General features: G+C 40.4%; 1 protein-coding gene across 2 annotated transcripts; it reads right to left on the bottom strand.

Moving 5' to 3' along the window:
* Positions 1 to 1836: 1836 nt before the first annotated feature.
* On the bottom strand, positions 1837 to 21352 carry ANAPC7 (anaphase promoting complex subunit 7). 2 transcript variants are annotated; one of them, XM_058691276.1, is made up of 11 exons: positions 21154 to 21352; positions 17440 to 17626; positions 14979 to 15098; positions 11699 to 11810; positions 11241 to 11394; positions 10348 to 10490; positions 8545 to 8662; positions 7630 to 7826; positions 5161 to 5385; positions 4353 to 4503; positions 1837 to 2708 (listed from the first exon to the last, which is right to left on the bottom strand). In XM_058691276.1, exons 1-11 carry the CDS (start codon positions 21252 to 21254, stop codon positions 2519 to 2521), a joined length of 1698 nt encoding a protein of 565 aa, XP_058547259.1. In that variant the 5' UTR covers positions 21255 to 21352; the 3' UTR covers positions 1837 to 2518. The 2 variants fall into 2 exon arrangements, with proteins under 2 accessions (XP_058547259.1, XP_058547260.1); XM_058691277.1 differs by lacking the exons at positions 14979 to 15098; positions 17440 to 17626; positions 21154 to 21352 and adding an exon at positions 13317 to 13335.
* Between the last annotated feature and the right edge of the window lie 1434 nt (positions 21353 to 22786).

Below are 22786 nucleotides of genomic sequence, written 5' to 3'. Positions count from 1 at the left end.
ACCCAAGCCAGAGGGCAGGGAGCACCCTTCCTTAGGACCCTGCCTCTCCACTTAGCTGAGGGACCTCCAGGAGAAAAAGGCAAGAAGGCTTTGGATTGATCCCATCAGCCCCCAATTCCTGAGGGGAAGACTGGCAGTCTGGCATTTACCCTAGTAATGATAACGTGATACACAATGGGCACCGTACTCAACTCCTTGTGGGCTTATTGAGTCCTCAGCCCAGAAGATATGGGAGCCCACACCAAGGAACCTAACTACTTGGCTCCTGACCTGCAGCTCTGACAGCGGGACAGCAAGGACTTTTAGAATGTAGCCTTACTCCAAACCAGTGCTATGATCAAGCTGCAAGTGGTTGGGCTAAAAGACAGGATCAGTTAAAACATCCCTCTCCTCATAATGGTGTGTGAAACTCCAGACACCAGAATATCTCTGGTGACTGTAAGCAGTTGGGAGGCCATCACTTGTCAAGATGCTTCATCTCCTGGAAGGTGGCTCAATGGGACAACCAGAGCGCTGGGCAGCCTGATTCTGTCCCTGCTTCATGGAGCTCCCTGCCCTCGTAAGATTTTTTTGTGAGACCAAGTGATAGCAGCAATGCCAGGTGAGATCTTCAAGTCACACTCCTCCCATTCTTTGATGTGAACCAATCCCACATCAGGTGCTCTCAAAATGTAGCTTCAGTCGCCTCTTCTAACCTGGTTGTGACACTGACATGGTCAGGGTAGAACTGCTGGAGCTGTAGTTGGGAAGGATTGGAGGGATCCAGCCCAGGGTGCTGGTGGGATGGAGGTGCTGGGGATGATCCAGGGGCTCCTAGAAGAGCTGAGGGCCAGCCCAAGAAAGGGGAGAGGAACATGCTGGGGCTGACAGAAGGTAATGTGCAGGGCTCTGAGGCACATCTGACCCCATGGGAACCTCAGAAGGAACAGTGACAAGCCTGACATGCAGAAACATGTAGGCTGGATGTGGCCAGGCTTCTTCCCCTAGCCAGGGGAATGGCAAAGATGTTTCACCTTTTCTTCCAATGCACAGACTGGTTAACAGCTGCTAGGAGGCAAGGCGAAGGCCAAGAAGCTACATCCAGAGCAAGCACTGAGGCCAGTACGCAGTGCCTTCTCGGGGCAGTATGCTCACCTGGAACGACCCCAACTGCTGGCTGGGCTCTTTAGAAACTGCTTGATCAAATGGTGCTGCCCAGGCTTTAAGTCTCATACTGAAAGATACTTGAACAGTAACTTTTTTTGCCCTTATAGTTATCAGATGTTCTGAGCTCCTCAACTACCGTACATGTCCATGGTTTGTACACTTTAAGACAGAGCTTTCCATTTACATCAAAATCACCTATTGTACCACCTTTGAATAATTTTGTTTTAGTGAGAATTTGGGGTTAGCTGTGCCATTCTCCCCACCTTCGCCTCCAAGTTAAGGATATAGTGAAAAGCACTGCATCTGAAGAAACAAGGGGAAGACGGTAGGCGAACTCTCCCAGCACCAAGCCCAGGGAACGCGCCCCCTGCTGACCCCGTGACAGAATGCTGAAACCGTGACAGAATGCTGAAACCATACACAGACTTTAGTGCTTCTGACAGAACTGGGAGGAACCAGTCTAAAACAGGCCAAAGACTCACCCCCCGGGGGAATTTAACCAACCAAAAATGCAAATAGATGAATTAGCTCAATGTTACCTGAAGTTACCAATCCTCCTGGCTCCCAAAACTCTGGGAAGAAAGGGAGTGTATTTATGGCAAATAATTCTGGGGCTGAATCAATGCATTGTGAGAGACCAAAAAAAGTAAGAATCTATAAAGGGCTTCCGTTCTGATCAACCCAACACCATTACTGTACAAAAAACAGTTTTATTAGTTAATTACCCCAGGTGTGCCTCTGGTCATGCTCTAGGTCACACCTGTTTCTCAGATCCGGCCCAGGCTCATAGGCAAGTTACCAGATTAGCAAATAGGAAAATTGTTCTGCAAAATAGCAACTGTCAGCTTAAGGCATTACTAACATTGCAGAAGGAAGCAAGGTTACTAGGGAAGTTTGGACAGCTCAGGATGATGATTTCCGGGACAGGAAACCCGCTCTGAAAGGGCCAGCCCATGCTGCTGTCTGACATGGGAGAGGACACTTTTGCTCTGGGTGACAAGTCACTCCTTTAAACTCACCCACAATGTCACAGACAAAACACTGTCTATTCCTCAAGCTTTCAGATTTAGAAATTAGTTATATAAAAAGCACTCTGTCCCAGAAGCCCTGGCACATCTGCAGGCCTCCCAGAGAGCTCACTCGATCCTCCCTGGCTGGAGCAGGGGAGGACAGAGATAGATGGAAGGTTGGTCAGGCTCAGTTTTTAAAAATGAACTCACTACTAGAAATTCGGAGCGAGGGGCAGAGACCCCTGCTGCAATTACATGCGGAATCAATGTCCTCCCAGAGAGCGGGCTCCTCCGGGCTCCTTCAGTCCACGGAAGTGCTCAGAGCAGGGCAGGCCAGTGTGGCCACAGAGCTGCCGCCTGCCTCACTGCATGCCGAACCACTGCTCCTGGTCAGCCCACTGGGCCGCCTCACTGTCGCTGCCCTCCAGGTCCCCTTCTTCCCCACTCCCTTCCATGTCGTCCACATCCTCCTCCTGAGTGGCATCCGTGGGACTCTCCTCCTTCTCCATCTTCTGCATCCCCTCTAGAGACTTCTGGTCATTGGGGTCCAAACTAGGGGACAACAAAACAAAGGAGAGGCCTGAATCTCTGCCTTGCTTCTTGCTGGCTGATGTGTCATCTCCCTGGCACGGCAGTGAAATGACCACCCAGTCACAGAGAAACTGCTAATGCCTGGCCTCTCCAAACAACTGTGGTTCCACAGGCAGGATCGAGGGAGTCCACCACTAGAAGTGAAAAAAGGCGTCTTGTACTAATTTTTAGAATTCTTAATTTGAGTTTTTCTCCACGTATTTCTTAAACATTATTAGCCCAGCATTCTGCTAGAGGAAGATACTAGATAACACAAATGAAAAAGCAGCAAACCACCATTAACAGAAAAATTCAAATGTAATTTCTTAACAGTATCAGATTTTTAGGCTACAAAGTTACAAAAAAAATACTTATTTTTCTGTTGAGTTAAGGTGTTTCACATTCTTCTGACATAATTAACCATATCAGCATTTCAGTAGTCAATCAAATCATCATGCTTACCATGGAACAGATTTGTCAACTCCTAAGTTAGACCCCAGGACCCAAAGCTACCCCCCTACCCAAGCATTCGAGTTTAGCAGCTGAGTCATTACACATGCCCAAACCCCCAAAGTTCAGAGGCTCCAGAACATTTATTTGACTTCTAAGCAATTCTTCCTCTTGCCTTTGTGGTTACCATCAAGGCCAGCGGGTGTCCAATCTCTAGCAAATCCCACCTCTAATGAGTCCTGTTCCTACTTACATAACTGTAGATTGATTTGTTACCTCTTCCCTGAAAACTTCCATACAGCTCTCACCCACACCCAGGGCTCCCAGCCCTATGGGCTCCCACCTTGCCTTCTAGAGACTGCTATGAAAGCACTTAGCACGTGGCATCGATCAGTCTGCACGCCTGAGACCGAGAGCTCCCGGAATCACAGCATACCCAGTGGTTACTGAGATGCCAGGCACATGCATGGTGCTCAACTGCTGAACAAGTAAATGGATGTGATCAGACTCGATTAAAGACAAGCCTTCACCATAACTTTATAGACACGGAGACAACCCTCAAAGAAATCACTTCTATGTTAAACAGTAAGAATACCACTATTTATTTAGTATTTACTATGTACCAGGCACAGCACTAAGAGCTTTACATGGAATAATAATTTAATCCTCATTTAATCATTTAATACCTAATAAGGTAGATATAGACAAGGAAATCTGTTAGTAACTTGCCCAATATAACAGGTGTTGTGAAGGTAGTATTCAAACTTCAGAGCTTAAGTTCTTAACTACTACAGTAGAAACATGGGAAAGTACTTACAATACTTTGATTTGAAAAAGCAGAATATAAAATATATAACTACATATACCCTATAAAAATACGTTTATGCATGGGTGAGGCCAGGAAGATGATCTACACAAATGAAAACTGATGATATAGTGGTGTGGGCTGCTTAGGAGTGAAACAGTTCTTTAATGTTGCTAATATACTTTATGAAATTATTATTTTTTTTTTTTAGAAGTTATGAACTCACAAATAACTCTTCTACCATTACTATCATTACTCTGTTTTCAACCATGGGCACAAAAGTGTGTGTGTTTCCAGAACTCCTGTTACATAGTTCCCTGCCTCTTCTACCCCTCATTGACCTTCCCCCCCATGGGAGGCTAAGTGCCTACCTTAGTGCTATACTATATTGGTCCATTGCTTCCTGATACTCATTGACAGCTACAAGGAAATCTCCTAGGATCCGATGCAGGACACAGTCACTCTGATTAGCTAGTGCATTCCTCAGCAAAGCAATTCCATCTTCATATTTCTGTTCTCTGCCTGAAAAGAAAAAGACCCTCATTTTCCTACTTACACAACGTTTTGAAAATATACTCCCATCTCAAATCATATACACAAAACCACAACAATGATTATAATCCAACAGTCTATTTGTAGATGTCCTTAAGAGAACAGTGGTGTGGCAGGAAATAAGAACAAGCTCATATGAATTCCTCTTCTATTAGGAAATGTACAGCCTGAGTTCTGATTTTGAAAAATATACTCTTAACCTAAGTTCAAATAAAAAGCCAAAATGCATTTTATTTGCCAAACTAGCCCAAATCCAGGACTTTATCATAAATTAGGACAAAAACAACCAAAGCTAAAAGGAAGTCATAAGCAAATCCAGATAGGTCAAAACAGTTCAAGCTGGCTAAAACCAGTTATATTCAGCCCAAACTAGTTCAGGACAACCAAAACCAGATCAAAGTAAGCTGAACAGGTACCAACCAAGTATAGCTGGTTTGAGCCACTCAAAAAGTCAGTCACTGCCAATCCAGGCCAGTTTAAGCCAGCTACATTTGGTTGTATGGACTCAAACCTACTGTAAAAAGGCACACACCTGACTGGTCATCTGTAACCAGCTGGGACCAGGAAATCTAATGAGATCAGGTTTTATAATTAACGACAAAAGGGAAGTAAATAAGATACACTTACTAAGTAGTTCTGCTTTTTTCACCACAGCCTTAATGTAATCCGGCCTTTGGGTCAGGGCTTTATCTAATAAAGTTTTGGCTTTCTCCTGTGTCACTGGGTCTTCAAGACAAACAGTGGCTAAAAGGGTAAGGGTCTGTGCATTTGCTCCTAGAGTTTTGTAAACGTTGTTAGCCATTACCATTGCTTCACGAATACTGTTGGAAGCTAAGTAACATTCAATGAGACCTGAAAAAATAAAACACAGAAAGCTCAACCACATTACCATTCCAAGCAATGCTTCCACTCTGACAGCCTTCCAGATTGTAAACCTTCAAAGTTTCAGACAAAGGGCAGGCCAGGGGAAAACTCTGATGATGAGATCAGACTGGAGAGTAGTCTAGATGGAATAAGTGCTCTTCCCCAAAGCACTTGAGGGATGTGGAAAAAGGCTGCATGCACTGCAAAGGCACCTTTAGTTAGCGAAGGAAACACACGTAAGTAAACTGAAGCATGTAGGCAGCCCAGCTGAATGATAGAGGAACAAACGTGACCCTAATCATTACTTGAAACAGAGATGGTGCTGACAACAAAACCCAAGGTTCTACTGCCCCTTAATGAACTATTGATTTCCAGCTGTCTTCAGTCACCTTTAGTCCTAGGCTTACATGGAAGAGCTCCTAAGTTCCAAGTGAAATCCAGTTCTACAAAACTACTAGTTTGGCATAGTTTTCTACTAACAGACTTAGGGAGCAACCTAAAGAGAAGGACAACTTTTCATTTAAAACATAAAAGCTATCTCAAAAGACATTTGCTGAACGTTTCCCTAACCTAGATGGAAAATACTTAATCAGATGGGCCAAATACATCAAATCAAGACTGGCAGCTCCTGCCTCTTATCATACCCACAACAAGATGCCCTATGGGGACACTTCAAGCAGAGTCAACTCTCAACTCTTCTTGCCAAGAACTTGAGAACAGAGGAAGTGCTTTTTGACACAAAGCACTCATCAAAACAGAAAAACAGCTTAAACTCCAAACCCACACATCCCTGGCAGATTTTCTCTGCATACTCCTCCACCCCAGCAGCATTTATAATATTTGTGCATGCACATTCTACCACACACTATGGTTACTTAACAGAAATTACCTAACTCTTCGGGTCAATGTGTTGGATTCCGAATACGGCTCTTTCAACTATGTATTGAGTAGTTTTATTTCCCTGCTAAAGCCCCCACTGGAACTTCAGAAGGAAATGGAAAGAATGCACTTCACTAATCCAGTGCCTCTGCCAATAAAGGAAGCTCAGCTGGAGGTTGCAAGAAGCACTGGACAGCATAATGTCATCCTGATTCAAAACTCCAAATGGTAGCTTGAGTGCAGGGAGACCACGAAGCTGGCCTGCAGAAGGTCCTCCACCCCCAGTGACTCTAACTATCCTCTGTCCAAATATTGTGGAGTTCGTTATTCAACTGCATTCCTAGGCTCTTGTGAAACAGGCATGCAGCAGAAAGGAACTAGCGTGACAAAAGCAGCTGAGAGGCTTGGGAAGTTACAGTTTCAGGATCAAAAATTTAAACTGGAACCAAAAGCCTGATTTACTGGGGACACTTTAAGAACAAATCCACAATAGGCAAAGCTCTCTGAATATCTAAGCAGATTTGTTCTTTACCCCAACTTCCAAATTTTCTTTCTCAAATCTGAAACTCATCTTCCTGTTAAGAACAAGTCACTCCTAGACTCCTGGGTTTATTTTTAAATTCTTATAAAAATATGCTTTTGGAGGAACTGCATCTTGTAAGATCTATTTTAACATCTGTGACTCAGTCACCAAACGTTGCTGAAGCTGGCACAGCTCCTTTTAACTCCTAGGGTCAGTTCACATGTACTTAAAATAGCACATAACAAAACAAAGTTTGACCCTGATCGTGCCCACTCAGGAGGTCACAATGAACAGACTAGTTCCCACAACCGACACTGTCATATGGATATGGAGTTACCCCATGAGTAATATTTCTGGCTTGAGGTAAGAGAACTGTTAAAAAATAAGACACAACCAAGCGCTCTAGCATACTGCCAGCACGGAGATTCACATTAAGGAGTGGGCCATGTTTGAGAAACAATCAGAAATAGGACAAAAAAACCTACCCCAACTACACCCTCACCAAAAACCAGAAAAAAAGAATGAGAAAAAAATTCTAAAGTTCAAGTGAAAATCCTAAATGATTTCTAAAATGCCTAATAAATGCCTAATGCAGTGATTCCCAAACTTACGTGCATGTTGGCATTACCTGGGATCATCAAAAAAATACTGTGCCTATCGCACAACCACAATATTCTGATTTAGACTATAGTGGAGTGACCTGGCATCAGGATTTTAAAATGTACCCCCAGAGAACTCTAACATACAACAGGGTTTGGGAACTGCTGGCCTAACAAAACCTTCCATCCAAGTTGATGCCACACACTATTTATCTATATCTTTCATCTTACCTTCATAACAATCTAAGCGACAAGGTGCAAGCCGTATAGCCTCCCGAAAGTGGATTATTGCTTCTTGGACTCTGCCCATGTTTCTAAGTGCTGCTCCCTTAAGTAGCAAAGCTTGAACGCTATTACTATTCAGCTGAATGGCCTTGGCTCCTAAATAGAGGGCCCGAGAGTAACGTTTGCTATAGAAGCTATGACACCTGGAGGGAAAGAAAAAAAAAAAAAATTACCTAACAGAAAATGGGAAAGAAACTTCATCTAAAAACCAAACAGAAGGCATGCTACCTGATCCTTATTGCAAACCATTACAGGTTTAACCTAAGATACTGAGGGGAGAGGGGGTGCCAAAAAACCCATTTTCTGTATTTCATTTATTTATATTTGACAGAGAGAGAGAATAACTTAAGCAGGATCCACACTGAGTGTGGAGGCTGACACAGGACTTCATCTCGCCACTCTGAGATCATGTCACGGGCCTAAATCAAGAGTCAGACGCTCAACCGAGCCACTCAGGCAATCCTAAATATTTATTTTTAAAAAGAAATCTTGATATGGAAGGAAAAATTATGGAAAAGAACCTGATGTCTGGATATGTTATCAGGTGAGAGATATTTAGAGAACTTATAAAGCCACAGTAAATAACAAAGCAGCAGCTCTTAGCCTGTTCACTGATGGCTTCCAGTGCTAAGCATGATGCACTGTCTCAGTTGATACCTGCCCCATGAAAATCCTCATTTTCCAAATGAGAAAAGAGATTCAGAGAGGTAACTAATATATCCAACATCAAAGGCCTTGATCTAAATCTAAGTCTGATTATCTCTTAATCTGTGTTTTCAACCTATATTCTATTTGGGAGGCACCACAATTTCCTAAAGGATGTACTGAAACCTGGAAAGAAAAGAGAATGCATAAACATACCCAGAGACTACCCAGGGTTCTGCATGCTGATCAGAAATATTAAAAAGGCGGCAGCCAAGGTTCTCCACATCCTCTAGCCGCCCTTCTCTTGCCAGGAGGTAGCCATATACATCCATTCCTAGAAAGGAAGAGGCTTTTTTAAAAAGCAGGCAGGAGTCCTTTATAAATGAGCAGCAGCCTTCATCAGAGTCCCCACTGAGGCCCCAGCTCTGGCTCGGTCTGAGCCCTTTCCACAATCATGAGCTCCTCCCACCAGCATTCCGTTTCCTACAACATGACTATTAAAAAGACAAAACACATCCAAAAAATGTAGAAAGCAAAGGAGTAGAGGGGCACCTGGGTGGCTCAATCGGTAAGTGTCCAACTTTTGATTCCAGCTCAGGTCATGATCTCATGGTTCATGAGTTCGAGCTCCACATCAGGCTCTGTGCTGATGGTGCAGAGCCTGCTTGGAATTCCCTCTCCCTCTCTGCCCTTCCCTCCCTCCCCCCACTCACTCTAAATAAATAAATAAATAGCTAGCAAAAAAGCAAAGGGGTAAAGGAACTACACCTCACAACTTGAAAGCCAATTATTTTCGGGAACTGTTCATCCCTACAACCTGTGGCATGATATATAGCTACCCAAACTCATATCCAGAAAAGGCCCAAAAAAAGCATTAAGTAAGTTCTCTTCTCCAAGAGGCCTAAGCATAGTAAAGAGTATACACTGAATATGCCAGTGGGCCTCAGAAAAAGTTAGCCTATTCCAGAAAAAGCATCTAGTTCTTTCTGGAGTCCAGTTGATTTAAGATCACCCCACTCCCTGCTTATTCTCACTCACGTTCTATAAAAAGGGTAGCATGCTTGCTGTTACCTAGCTCCTCCTACCACCCCCTTCATCCCTTGTTATCCCTTCAGACTCCAAGGAAAATGCCTCTCATGACAAGATCACTGCAACACTCCTGCTGACCCCCAAACTCGGGCCTGAGGTTTCAACTCCAAGCTGTCAACTAATGCCAGACTAGTATTTCTAACACACCATTTTCATCATGGGCACAGGCAGCTCTGAAGAGAGAAATAAGCACTGGACAGGAGGGAGACCTTAGGCAAATGAATTCATCTTTCTGGATCTGTTTCCTCATCTCCCTGCTCTGTTGTTTTCATGGCTTAAGAATCTACAGAACTAACTATTGTCACCAGGCCATTATTTTTCTGATGGCCTCTTTTGGGACTTTACAAGCAGATTTCAGCCTATCTATCAGACATTATTTCCCACTACCCATCACTTGCTGCCAGTCACTGGACACTCACCCTTTGGAAGTCCCTATGGCTCACTCCTTCAGCTATAATCTTTCAGATCAATGATTTTTTTGTTGTTCATTCCTAATCACTTCCTTTAATCATCTCATCCCTTTCTTAATGTCTATTCACTTACTGCCTTTTAACTATAATAAGGACACAGTGAAGCTACATTCCCTAAAAGGATATTACGGTTTTGGGGATGCCATCCAAATTCCCAGTCAGGCACACCATAAATTTACAAATCATAAGGAAGGGATATCACCTCTCCCAAAAGAAACAGAGCCAAATAATGATCTGTCTGGAGACACTTGAATTCAACCAAAAACAACTGCTCAAAATGGAATTACTAAAGTGTTACAGACATGTGTCAGGACCTCTAAAAAGGTAAAAGTCTACTGCAATAAGTTCCACAAAATATTTATATGAAAACTAGTATCAGAAGATCATGCTATATTTTCTCCCTTTCTTTCCTGATCCTCCCCTCTACAGGTACTTTCACCCTGCCTCAAGAATTACTTACCTTTTATCAGATAAGGATCCAACATCTGTGCCTGTTCAAACTTGAGGACAGAGTTTTTATTGTCTCCAGCTCTGAAGTACAGATCTGCTAAGCTTCCCAGCAGGTCCACGTTATCTCGCAATAAGGACTTTTTCTCTAGTGAACTTCAAAATATTAAACATTGACCCTTAACGTCTATTATGAATCCTCTTAGTTGCTGAATCTGGGTGACAGGCAATAGAGGTACTATTCTCTTTTGTGTATATATATTTCATAATAAAAACTTTTAAAACAAACCATATTCACTATATTTTCTCATTCTGAGTTTATGATTTAAAGAATATTACATAGGGTACGAAAGCCAATATTCAGAATGAACAGAAATCTCTCATTACCTAGAAAGAACTTTTTGGTTGCAGGTTTTCAGAGGACAACATGGTGTTAAATGTAATGTCATTCACAAGTGACTGCCACTTACTACTCAACCAAATTACTTCATATAACACAAGACCCAGTCTCTTGTCCCAGGACTTTACTTGACTAGAAAGAAAATCCCAGTTCTACAGAAACAACCCAGGTCAGATGCTGCAATTTATGCTCCTGGGATGTCCAGAGAAGATGTTCATCCAGGTTCAAGCATGACACACTAAGACAATCTGCTTTACAAGGGTTACCACTTTTGCAAATACAGAGCTGAACTTGGTCAAAGTTTACATTTAACAGGTCCTCACAGCAGGGATTCTTACTCTTAGGACCATTAAGTAAGTACGTTAAGAGACTAAGAAAGCCTGAAGACAATAGGCTACACACCAAGAGATAAGCATCTCCTATCTCTATTTTGCTAATTTAGATACATCAGATCTCCATACAAGCAAAGGGCCTCAAGAAAACTGAATTAACTTTGTGTCTCTCACCAAATGGTATTGATTGCTCTCGAGTTGTCACCAGTGTGCACAAAAGCATATGCTTTGATCCACACAGAGAGCCAATCCAAGTTAGGCACAGTCTGGATCACATTCATTGTCATCGATGCCACCTCTGCGCCTTTTACAGAAAGGGACAGCAAACCTAATCCAACAGAAAACAGGAGAAATAAAGTGAGGCACAGCTCTCCTCTTCTGCAATGCAAGAAGCAATAAGTTACCCTTTCCACGGACTACAAGGTGCCCTTTCCCTATTCTGAGCAAGATGCAGATGGCAAAACAACCATAATTTAATATTTCTTGATGTGTGAAAAATACATGACAATAATAATCTACTGGATCACTCTCTGGAAGTTAGGCATGGGAAAATTCTAATGTATAGCCAAGACTGAGAACAAACATCTCAGAGAGTAAACACCACATAGAAATAAGCTGAGAATAATCTGTACCTAGAATGGCATCGAGGGCTAATGGGCACTGCCTCAGCACTTCTTTATAGCTGGTGACTGAAGGGCGCTCCTGACCAGCCTTCTTGTATAGATTTGCCAGCATCATGTTTATCTGTAACAAACAAAAACACAAGACAGTAAGATAAGCGTACATTGCAAAGAAAGTATCTCACCACCAATTAAGTCCTGATTTTTTATTACCAGCTACTATTCTACTTTTTACTGGAAAATCTACCCATAGCTCAGTGGAAATAAACAAAGACCAATCCCATCCTTTAAACCAAAGAGGAAATTACTACCTTTGCTTTTCCTAGGCCCTCCCATTTCTAAGAGGAAAGTCAAATTCCTCTCACTTACCCAAACAAAAGGTCCAGTAATATCTAGACCAAAGATACTGCCCCTGGAAATAGGAGTAATATATATTTGAGAAATGTTACAGAAATCTAATTACCTTGATTCTTTCTTGATCTTTAGAAGATGAACTACCTAGAAGTGCTCAAGTTTACATACTTTAAATGCAATTATATTGAGGCATAAGAAAGAGAGGAATTCTTAACACAGCTTGTTAAGAAAGACCAGATGAATTTTCCCCCAAAAAGGAAATGACAGATACAGAGTTACATACTTGGCTTCTGATAATTATTCTAGAAGCTAGACTGTTGCCTTTCTAACGCTTAAAGCTTGGACCTATCTGACTATCTGACTCTTCCAAGTAATGCTACAGAAGTCAAACTCTGACTGACTTCTAGAAGTGACAATGATCCAAAGGTTAGCTACATCACTTAAATCCAATAAATGCATTTTTAGCACAATTCAAATATGTAACTCAGTAAAGCTCTATTAAAATAACCCTAAAAATGCAACAAGGAAAATTTGAGAAAACCTAAAAGTTCCAAAGAATGTAGAAGTTACAGGGAAAAGTAAATGATCTTAATACTACAGGGAGAAAAAGAGAACATTCCAATTTGAAATTAATAGATCTTAAACACAGCAATTTTTGCCAGGTCATTAACCTAAGGAAGCAGTCAACATGAACACACAAAAGAAAAAAAGCCAATCCCCAATCTCTTCAGTTATTTGTAGCCTGGTATGCCAGATATTTACTCAAAAGAGTGGCTCTGAAGATGAAGAACATCTCTTCCAATTATGACTTACAGTGTATAAAACAATCTAGTATGGCATTAATCCATACTGATGATTCAAACAATGAAATAATGAAATACCAGAAATAAAACTTTATTTGGCCTCAGCTTTTCCATTTTAGGCTATGTTGAAAATGCAAAAGAAAATACTTAAAGGAAAACTCCAGTATTGGTGTCAATACTTGAAAAGAATAAAAGGTTAAATTTAAGATCCTTTCTTGACTGCTTGTTATTAACAAACTATGACCCACACAACATCTGTCTCAACAAATATTAAAATTCCCTTTAAACTACCTGTCACTTCAAAAGAATGAGTTTTGAGTACTACCTATGAGAAAGTCAATCCTTTTTAAAGCAGATCCTTACTTGGGAACATCACAAAGCCACACGCCATAAACACAAGCAGTCATCATTTTCTAAAAACTGAGTGAGAAATTGTATGTTGATATGTTTACTTCTAAAAGTTGAAGATTTACCAAGATATAATAATCTCACACTGGAATTTTCCTTTAAAAAGTGAAGAAATGTGTGGTGGCGTTTACCATACATTAACAGACGTTCATTTAGACGTATTTTGACTCACTTCCTTGTCCTTTACACAGACTGAGAAGCCAGTTAACTCCCTAACGGACAAGAAAGAAAAACTGTAAATATTATAGGTTTATGTTTGAGGCATACATCTTTGCTTGTTCCTGGCTACAACAGCTCTACAGAATGAAGGATATGTACTCCTAACAAATGTGGATTCCTTTAGTCCCTCTTAAAATGGTGGCTTTAAATACCAAAGTGTTAGATACCACAAAGCTGAGCTTATTTGCCATTACTCATTTTCAAAAAATGTCCCCACCCTCAAGTCATTAAGGAGGAAATTATGGTACATTTCCAGTAAGATAAGGAACAGGTATCATTCAAAGTTTATAATCAAAATGGCATCTTCCAAAAGAAAGACACTCCTCACATAGGCAAAAAAAATTATCCTTGGGGTAAGACTTTCATAGGATATCAGAAAAAAATTCAGCATATAGTACCCAAGCTTATTATGAGACAGGTTATTCTAAAACATGTTTCCAAATATTTTTAATAGCAGCCAGTACCGTAAAATAAACTGGGAAAATCTCTTAGTTTTAAAAAACTCAGAAAATAGTACATAAATCTTCAATGAGGAGATGCTTACACATGTTCTAATCAAGTTTGATTGGTTACTTTTAAAACTCAGCTGACACTTAGGAGAAAAAACACTACACCACCGCTTAGATTCCTTTTCTAAGGGCAGGAGGAAGTACACAGGCATCTTACATATAAAATTCCTTATCATTAAGCACAAGGTGCACAGAACAGTTCTTCAGTGAAGTGAGGAAGGCAGGTGACATGAGAATACATGGTAGAATATTAACCACTGATGTGAATTCAATACTAAAAGCAAAGATTCTCACTGTTCCTCTAAACTGGACTTCAAAAAAAACCGGTAATCAAAGATGCCCAATATAATACTCCTTACAGTATAGTACTTTAAAAAGTATTCTTTCATAAAGGAACTTAAAGTTAGCAAAGTATTATTAACCTCATTTTATACATAAGAAAAAAAAAGTAAAGTTCAAATTGGTAACTTGCCCAAGTTCATACTACACACTTCACAGCTTGTATGCCCTAAACTCAGACAAGATCTTTTGATTTCAGTTGAAGGTGTTCTATTGATATGTTACCAATTCAAACACAAATATGTATCTCACACACAAATAAAGATCTTGTAGTCCTGGATCTTGAAACCAAAGGGATTAATAAACTCATTCATATAATCAAATGGGGACACCTATAGAATGCAAAACATGAGATTCTTAAAAAAGTACTGTTGCCACCTGGAAGCGTTTACAAATTATTTCCAATGGTAAGAAATACCAAAGAATGAGCACTTGTAATATTCTCCAGCTATCATTTTCATCAGACGAATTTTCACAGTTTCATAAGAAAGTAATTCTTCTATCTCTCTGAACCTCATCTACTCCATTTTCAGGGGAACAAAGTGAGTCAAGAGTAAAATATTCAGATGGACTCCCTAATGCATGGAGAAAACATGGAGGAAATGGGTTGGAAGGACTGGGTAGGAGAATAATATATACCAAATTGTCAATTCAACTTACTTTGGGAGTTCTTTGTCTTGAAGGAATCCCATCAAGAATAGCAATGGCATCCTTATCTTGTTTTAGCATTGTATAACATTCGGCCATTTTGTATTTCACTTCAATTTCAGATGGAAGACACTAAGAGGCAATGAAAACATTTCTTCAAAATATTACTTCAACAGTAAGGCAGTTCCTCAAAACGTTAAACATAGAGTTACCATATGACCCAGCAATTCTGCCCCTACACATCCAGCCAAGAGAACCGAAAACCTATGTTCACACAAAAACCTGCACATAAATGTTTATATAAACATTACTGATAGACAAGAAGTGGAAATAACATAAATGTCCATCAACTAACGAATAGTTATGGCATATCCACACAATGGAATATTATTCAGCAATAAAAAAGAACAAAGAACCGATTCATGCCATAACATGGGTCAAATCTAAAAACATTATGCTCAAGTAAAAGAAACCAGACACAAAAGGTCACATATTGTATGATTCTATTCATATGCAATGTCCAGAATAGGTAAATCCATAGAGACAGAAAAAGGTTAGTGATTCCCAGAGGCTAAAGAGATAAAAGAGATAAAAGGCTTGCAAATTTCCTAGGGTGATGAAAATGTTCTGGAATTAAAGTGATGACAGTTGCACAATTTTGTGAATATACTACAACCCAGTGAATTGTTAATTCTGGGAGGTGAAATAGATCTTAATTTTTGAAAAATTCCTTAAAGATTAATTATAGAAAACAAACTGATGGTTACCAGAGGGGAGGGGCTAAGGGGATAGGGTTAAATAGGTGATGGGGATTAAGGAGTACACTAGTTGTGAAGAGCACAGGGTGATGTATGGAAGTGGTGAATTACTATATTGTATATCTGAAACTAATACAACACTGTATGTTAACTGGAATTAAAACAAAAACTTAAAAAAAAATTAAAATGTGAGGTAAAAAAAATTCCTTAAAGATTAAGTGCATTTAATTAATATGAAAGGTTTAGCATGGTGCTTGGCATACTGAATGCTCAAAAAGTTAGCTACTTCTATGAGTGACCCTGTGTGGATAATATACATGATTTCCATTCAGTGTCAGAAAACAGAGAAAATCCTGGGGTGCCTGGTTGGCTCAGTCAGTGGAGTGTGCAACTCTTCATCTCAGGACTGTGAGTTTAAGTCTCACACTGGGTGTAGAGATTATTTAAAAAATAAATAAATAAAATAAAAAGAAAATAGAGAAAATCCTGGCAATCAGCTCTTTAATAACAAAAATCAAAGGTTTTACATAAAGAAAAAAAAAAACAAGATGAAGATATAGAGGCTTTAAAAAAAAAAAAAGGGAAACTATATTAATTTGTCTTTTTTCAAAATGTGGAAAAATACAAAGCAGAAAAAACATGACTTACAATTTCACACCCAGTTCATCCTACTGACATTACTTTTCAGTGTAAGTTGCATGTATAATTTAAACTTAAAAGAGGGTCAAATTGCAAAGTAAAAATTCCCCTCTCCCTAAAGCTTTCTAGTGTTAAATTTCTTTCCTTCTACACACAAAATCCTTCATACGTAATGCATATACAACATATGTTTATATATAATATATATCAGATATATATCTGATACATATCCATACTTTCTTATATTAACATTGATTTTCAGCATTTATATATATATATACATATATACATATATATATGGCATATACGAAGATATATTTATGTATCTATAATCCATCCCCTTTAAACACACAGAACAGACTTCTACAAATCTTATTTTCCTTACTATTATGTGCAGTTCTTTTCAAATCAGCACATGTACCTCTATCTCATTTTTCATTTCAGTAATAGTTCATCATATCCCATCTTATGGCTATGCGCTAATTTAACTAGACTCCACTGATGAACACTTGCTTTCAGTTTCTTACCATTAAAAATAATGCTTCAATAAGCAGCCTTAGTTATACACCCTGTAAATCTTCTGGAGTCTACTATTAGAGTTAATTTCTGGTAATTGGATATCTCCATCAAATCAGAAGACTGTGTGAAATTACAATTCTCCCCTTCATTTATTTAATTATCAGGCAACCAAAACTGGCAGGAATTCTTAGTATTTCCCATAAATTTCCCTAGGTTCTTGCAATCCTAATACCTGAGTTACATTTTAAAAGTTGTACTTTAATTAAACTTATAAAAACACTGGATTTTGAGTTCTGTTTGTATAAAAGGGAGGAACAATGCAGAACCTCGGTGAACCCATATAATTCATGTTTAATTCCATTTTTAGATTCATCCAGAGTGAATTTCGCATTCTTGCATCTATGTGGTTTCTCATCTTTGTTTCTCTAGTCAGCTCTCCTTTAAAACTATTTTTCATTTTCCCCTCCTCTACATCTAGTCCACAGTCTTGTAAATTCTTTCAATCTCTCACCCTCAAAAAAAAAAAAAAAAAAATTCACACTTCCATCTCCATTTACCTGACTTTGCGGAGTAGATGCAGAATTGCCAGTTGAAGGTCTCACTTTTGAAGTTTTACTTAGGGCTTTCTTCTGCTGCAAAGCCATGGTATACTTACTCACAGCATTCCGATATTCTTTATCATGAAAGAGAGAATCTGCGTGATACACCAAGAGCTGGTACTTCTGGGATGGGGAGAATAACTCACTGGAAAACAAAGAAAATACCCCCTACATGGGTTATTTTGAAATGTTAGACAGAACACCCTCCTTAGTGTCCACATAAGCCTAGCATAAAGCCTTGTATAAGGACAGTTTACAAAAAAGTCAACATATCATAAATGCTAGTCCTTAAAATGAGAGGCATGAGAGTCACACTCTACGCTAATATGGTCAGCACATCCAGGAAACTGCTTTAAATTGCTCTATTTTAATGTTTTTCTCCTTTATTTACTAAAAAAGCAATGATACCTCTAAATCAAATACAGTAATACACACATATACAAAGAGAAATGTTATACATTTTTTCCTCCCCTTCCTTACCCCAAGTCCTCTTAACTTAACAATCTGATATATATATCCATACTTTCTTATATTAACATCTGTTTTTAGCATAATATAGACAAAAGGAGAAAAATCACAATGACTTAACAAATACTACCAGGAAGGGTTGAACAACTTGGAAAAGAGAAACCTCACCACTTTGAAACCTTTTCAGGAAAGTGCTGAACAAAAAGAGGTTTCAAAGGAACTGAAAACTCTTCAAATACTGAAGAAGATAGGAATACTAAAATACCGAAGTATGAGAATAGAACAGAATAGAATAAAATAGAATAGAATAAGCCAATGGGACAGGGTAGGATAGAAAAAGGATTAGCCTTATTTGATGAAGTTTTTTGTTTTTGTTTTTAATACAAAAGTAAACTTCTACTAACACTAGAATTTTTATCTCAAGTCACAGGGATTTAAGGACCAGTGTAAAAGAACCAAGATGTTTCAAAACTTTTTCATTAATGTTGAACATTCCTCACAAGCATAATAATTGCCTAGAAGCTGGCCACCATTCTTAATGGGAAACATTTTTAATCGCCAATTCCACCTCCCCATCATTCCTGACAAGAAGAATTTACACATTTTTCTTTGACGAGTAAAGCTATAGCTGTTTAAAATGAAAGAACAGTCACAGTCAACTGTGTAAAGTTAATTTGTCAACAAATGAAGGATACTCAACAATAGATACCAGAGATTAGTAGCTGCCAGGAGCTGGAGAAAGTGGGACCAGGGGTGATTACTAATAGAATATGGGGTTTCTTTTGGGGATAATGAAAGTTTGGGATAGACAGTGGTGATGGTTGTACAACTCTGTGAATAGATTTAAAACCAAGGGAGCCCTTGGGTGGTTCAATCAGTTAAGCGTCCAACTTTTTTTTTTTTTTTTTTTTTTTTGGCTCAAGTCATGATCCCAAGGTGGTGAGATAGAGCCCCACATCGGGGCCCTGCACTGACAGTGTGGAGCCTGCTTGGGACACTCTCTCTCTCTCTCTGCCCCTCCTCCACTTGTGCTTTCCCTCTCTCAAAAATAAACTTAAAAAAAAAAAAACACAGAAATGTATGCTTTAAAAGGATGCATCTAATAGTATGTCAAGTTTATCTTAATTTTTTTAATCTTAAAGAAAAAAAGGACAGGTACGCTGAACACTGGATATAAAATTACAAAGGAAATTCAAGGACTAAAAGGTATAGTCCAGCTAGTTAAGATCTCTTCCAACTCTGAGAATCTATATATTTACTGAGAAATAAGATTTAATAGAAAATATTGCTACACTCAAAGCATTCAGATATTATATATTGTAACACATATGCCTACTTATACACCTATAAATCATCTTTGGAATGACACACGAGACTGTTAATCGTTGTTGCCTGTGGTGAATGGAAACGATGGAGTGAGGTCTTGTGGTGAGAACTTTTAAGATCTGTATTCTAATCACTCTTAACACCTAAGGAGGTCAGTACAGTGCTTTTGTGCAGTGAGCACTCACATGTTTATTGAATGTGCTAAGGAAGTATGTACAACCTCAGGGAGGTAAAACTGCCCAAATTCACACACTCCGTGAGAAGCCATGATGTCTGGACTTTGGTCCTTCTGATTCTAAAGCCTTCAGTCTGACCCACCACAGTCTACTTCTGAGTGGCGTAACTGAATTTTCTACTCAGGGTGGACCCATTTGCGTTTGGCCTGCTCTAGAAGCTGTCTAGGTCAGAAAGGAAAAGCCTGTTAAGCGCCTGTAATGCAGCTCCTCTATTTTATTTCCATGAGTGTGCTTCTGGACCTTGCTACGTGGGACCCATCATTTCACCACCATCCACTTAGTGTTGACAGCGAGGGAGCCCTGGTCTCTTTCAGCCTTCTGTGTTTATTCTGCAGCCTTGCAGTTGGTTTTGAGTGACTGGGCAAGGCACACTTTCCTTCATGGGAATTTATGCACCAGTTAGTCATTACTCTTTGGTTCCTGCAGATGTTACAGGATAATTAGAAGCAGTTTAATCCACTAAGCTTAGCCCATGTTTCTGTAAATTAGGTTATCTGCATACCTCTTCTGTACTGTTTGAATTTTTACTGTGTATACTGCCAATTCAGTATGAAATTTAATAATAAACGATAAAGGTCAGAATTTAAACTGACCTCCCTGAAGCTAGGAAAACACCTTCTGACCTTCATCAATTAAAAAAAAAAAAAAAAAAGAGGGGCGCAGAATATAAAACAGGACAAAGGGATGGAGTAGTGAGGGTAAGGGGCAATTCTGATGGTTACAGAAGCTGTTCTCTAGGAGGGATGTCTTGAGCTGGAACCTGACGGAGGACACAGCTCTCTGAGGTGAGGACTGCAAGCGGAGCAGCAAATGCAAAGCCCTGAGTTGAGAACTGAGCTTGGTGTGTTCAAGTGACAGAAAGAAGAGCCCGCAAGGCTGAAGCACAGTGAGCAGAGGACAGGAGAGGAGGTCGGGGAGAAAAATGTTTGGCCTCGGAGGTCACGGGAGAGAGTTTTAAGTACAATGGGGGAATTAAAGCAGGGGGGGGCAACGCGCACTCGAGGCTGGAAAGAGCCCTGTGCTGCATCCGTCATAAGACTCCAGAAACCGCAGCTCTGAAAACAAGAGAGGGGCACTGCATGTCCTTAAAAAGGCGCCACTCCCACCCAGCAGCGTCTCCCGTTTTCAGGGGTTCTGGAGGCCAGAAAGTGGACCCTTCTGACACATTCAAGGGGAAAAGATCAATCTCAGATGGGGGACGAAGGTATAAGACCGGGCCTTTCTGAGCGGCGGCGAGCGAGAAAACGTTCTTCGGGGAAGAGCCGGGAAGAGAGGAGTCAGCCCAGCGAAGTGACAGTCGTTCTGCCGGGCGACAGGTGCCTCAGGAAACCCGCCGCTCCCAACTTTCGGGAAACCCTAGCCAGGCTCGCCCTCAGAGCCTCCGCCTTCCATTTCTCGAAGCGGCCGCTCGCCACATCTCCCTCAGGGAGCTCATCCCAGCGTCTGGCACAGCGCAGAGACCAAGTGAACTCAACTTGCGTTCCCAGAACGGCTCCGCCTGACGACGCCTTCGCTGACCCCGAAGCCTCAGCGGAGAGGCCCGCGGTCGCTCTTCCCGCCAGTCCCCAGGCCCCCTCTGCCCCCGCTCCCAAACCGGAGCCACTTTCTCCTCAGCCCCAGGCCGCTCCCCGCCTCAACTCACGGGTTGTTATTACTCATTGTAAGTAACAAGCTGCTGAGGAGCCGCACGTTAGAGTGCAGCCCCGCGGCCGCCATGTCTCGCACGTGGTCTATCACATTCATCCTGCCCGGCAAGGCCGCTGGCAGCGGCGGCAGCGGCGCGAAAAGCCGGTAGAAGCTCCTTAGGGAAGACTCCAAAATGGCGGCCTCGCCGGGGTCCATCGGGTCCAAAAGCGGCACCGCCCCCAGGAAAATAGGCAACTATTGAAGTGCCTGAGGAAAAAAAAAAAACCCCACAAATATAATAAACTCCATTCCTTTCCCCAAGCATCCTGTGAAGTGGAATGATTTGGTTTAGGGGTTGTTTTTGTTTTATTTTGTTTTGTTTTAGCAAAAGTTATGTCATCGTTCTAAGCGGCAAACTTTATTGAGGGCTCACAATGGGCTGGGGACAAAAGGCACTTCGGTATGAATACATGCTCAATTGAAATAAGATGGCTCGGGGAGAAATTTGTGTCTCAAAAATTAATAAAAACGTATGGATTTACCATAAATAAGTCAATACAGGAGAGTTGGGGGAGAATCTCCTACAGCTGGAGTTAAATATTTTAATCAGGCGCTAGGGGCAGGCTTAACTGCTTTTACAATCGGACTTGCGCACTAGGCTGAAGACACCACGCCCCCTTCTTTCAGATATTGAGTGTACCTGCAGAAGTCAGGCTTCACCCTTTGGATAACTTCCGAGGGTGCAAAAGGGTATATTTTTACCCTTTGAAGTGACTCACTAGCTCGGAGTGAATAAGGACTAGGTTGAGTTTTAGCCATCTTAATATCTGTGTAGTGGTAACTTACTGTTCTAATTTGCAGTTCCCTGCTGACCTACGATGTTGAGCATCGCATTTGCCAATTGTAGGTACTCTTTGGTGAGAGAGGTATCTGTTAAAATCTTTAGCCCATTTTTTTATTTGGGTTGTTTATGCTCTTTTTAACTTTTTTTTTTTAAGTTTTATGTAAGTAATCCCTACACCCCGTGTGGAGCTCAAACTCATGACCCCCAAGATCAAGAGTCACGTTCTCTGGGAACTGAGCCAGCCCCAACCCACCCCCTTCCAGGTTGTTCATTTTCTTATTGTTGAGTTTTAAGGATTCTTTGTATATCTTAGATAACAGTTCTTTATCAGGACTGTAAAATATTTTACAAATATTTTCTCCCAGTCTGTGATTTGACTTCTCATTCTCTTGACCACCTGCTCTCTGTTAGGAAAAAATCACTTTCAGTAAAATCCTGAAATGAAATGACTAATAATGGCCAGAAAATAGTGAAAATATTATCTTAAAAATTTACATCTCATCTAAATAATTATGCTAACTTGTGGTCCATTGAAAAAAATAATAAATCACAGAGCTAGAACAAATAATTTTAAAATTTGTATGGAACCAGACGTCAAATAGCAAAAGTAATGTTGAAAAAGAAAACCAAAGCTGGAGGCATCACAATTCCAGGCTTCAAGTTGTATCACAAAGGTGTAATCATCAAGATAATATGGTACTGGCACAAAAACAGACACATAGATCAATGGGACAGAATAGAGAAACCAAAAATGGACCCAAAAACTTATGGCCAACTAAGCTTTGATAAAGCAGGAAAGACTATC

Source organism: Neofelis nebulosa, chromosome 11 (genome assembly GCF_028018385.1).
Source record: "Neofelis nebulosa isolate mNeoNeb1 chromosome 11, mNeoNeb1.pri, whole genome shotgun sequence".
Taxonomy (NCBI): Eukaryota; Metazoa; Chordata; class Mammalia; order Carnivora; family Felidae; genus Neofelis; species Neofelis nebulosa.
The sequence above is the reverse complement of the archived record's forward strand: the minus strand, read 5'-3'. Positions and strand labels throughout refer to the sequence as shown.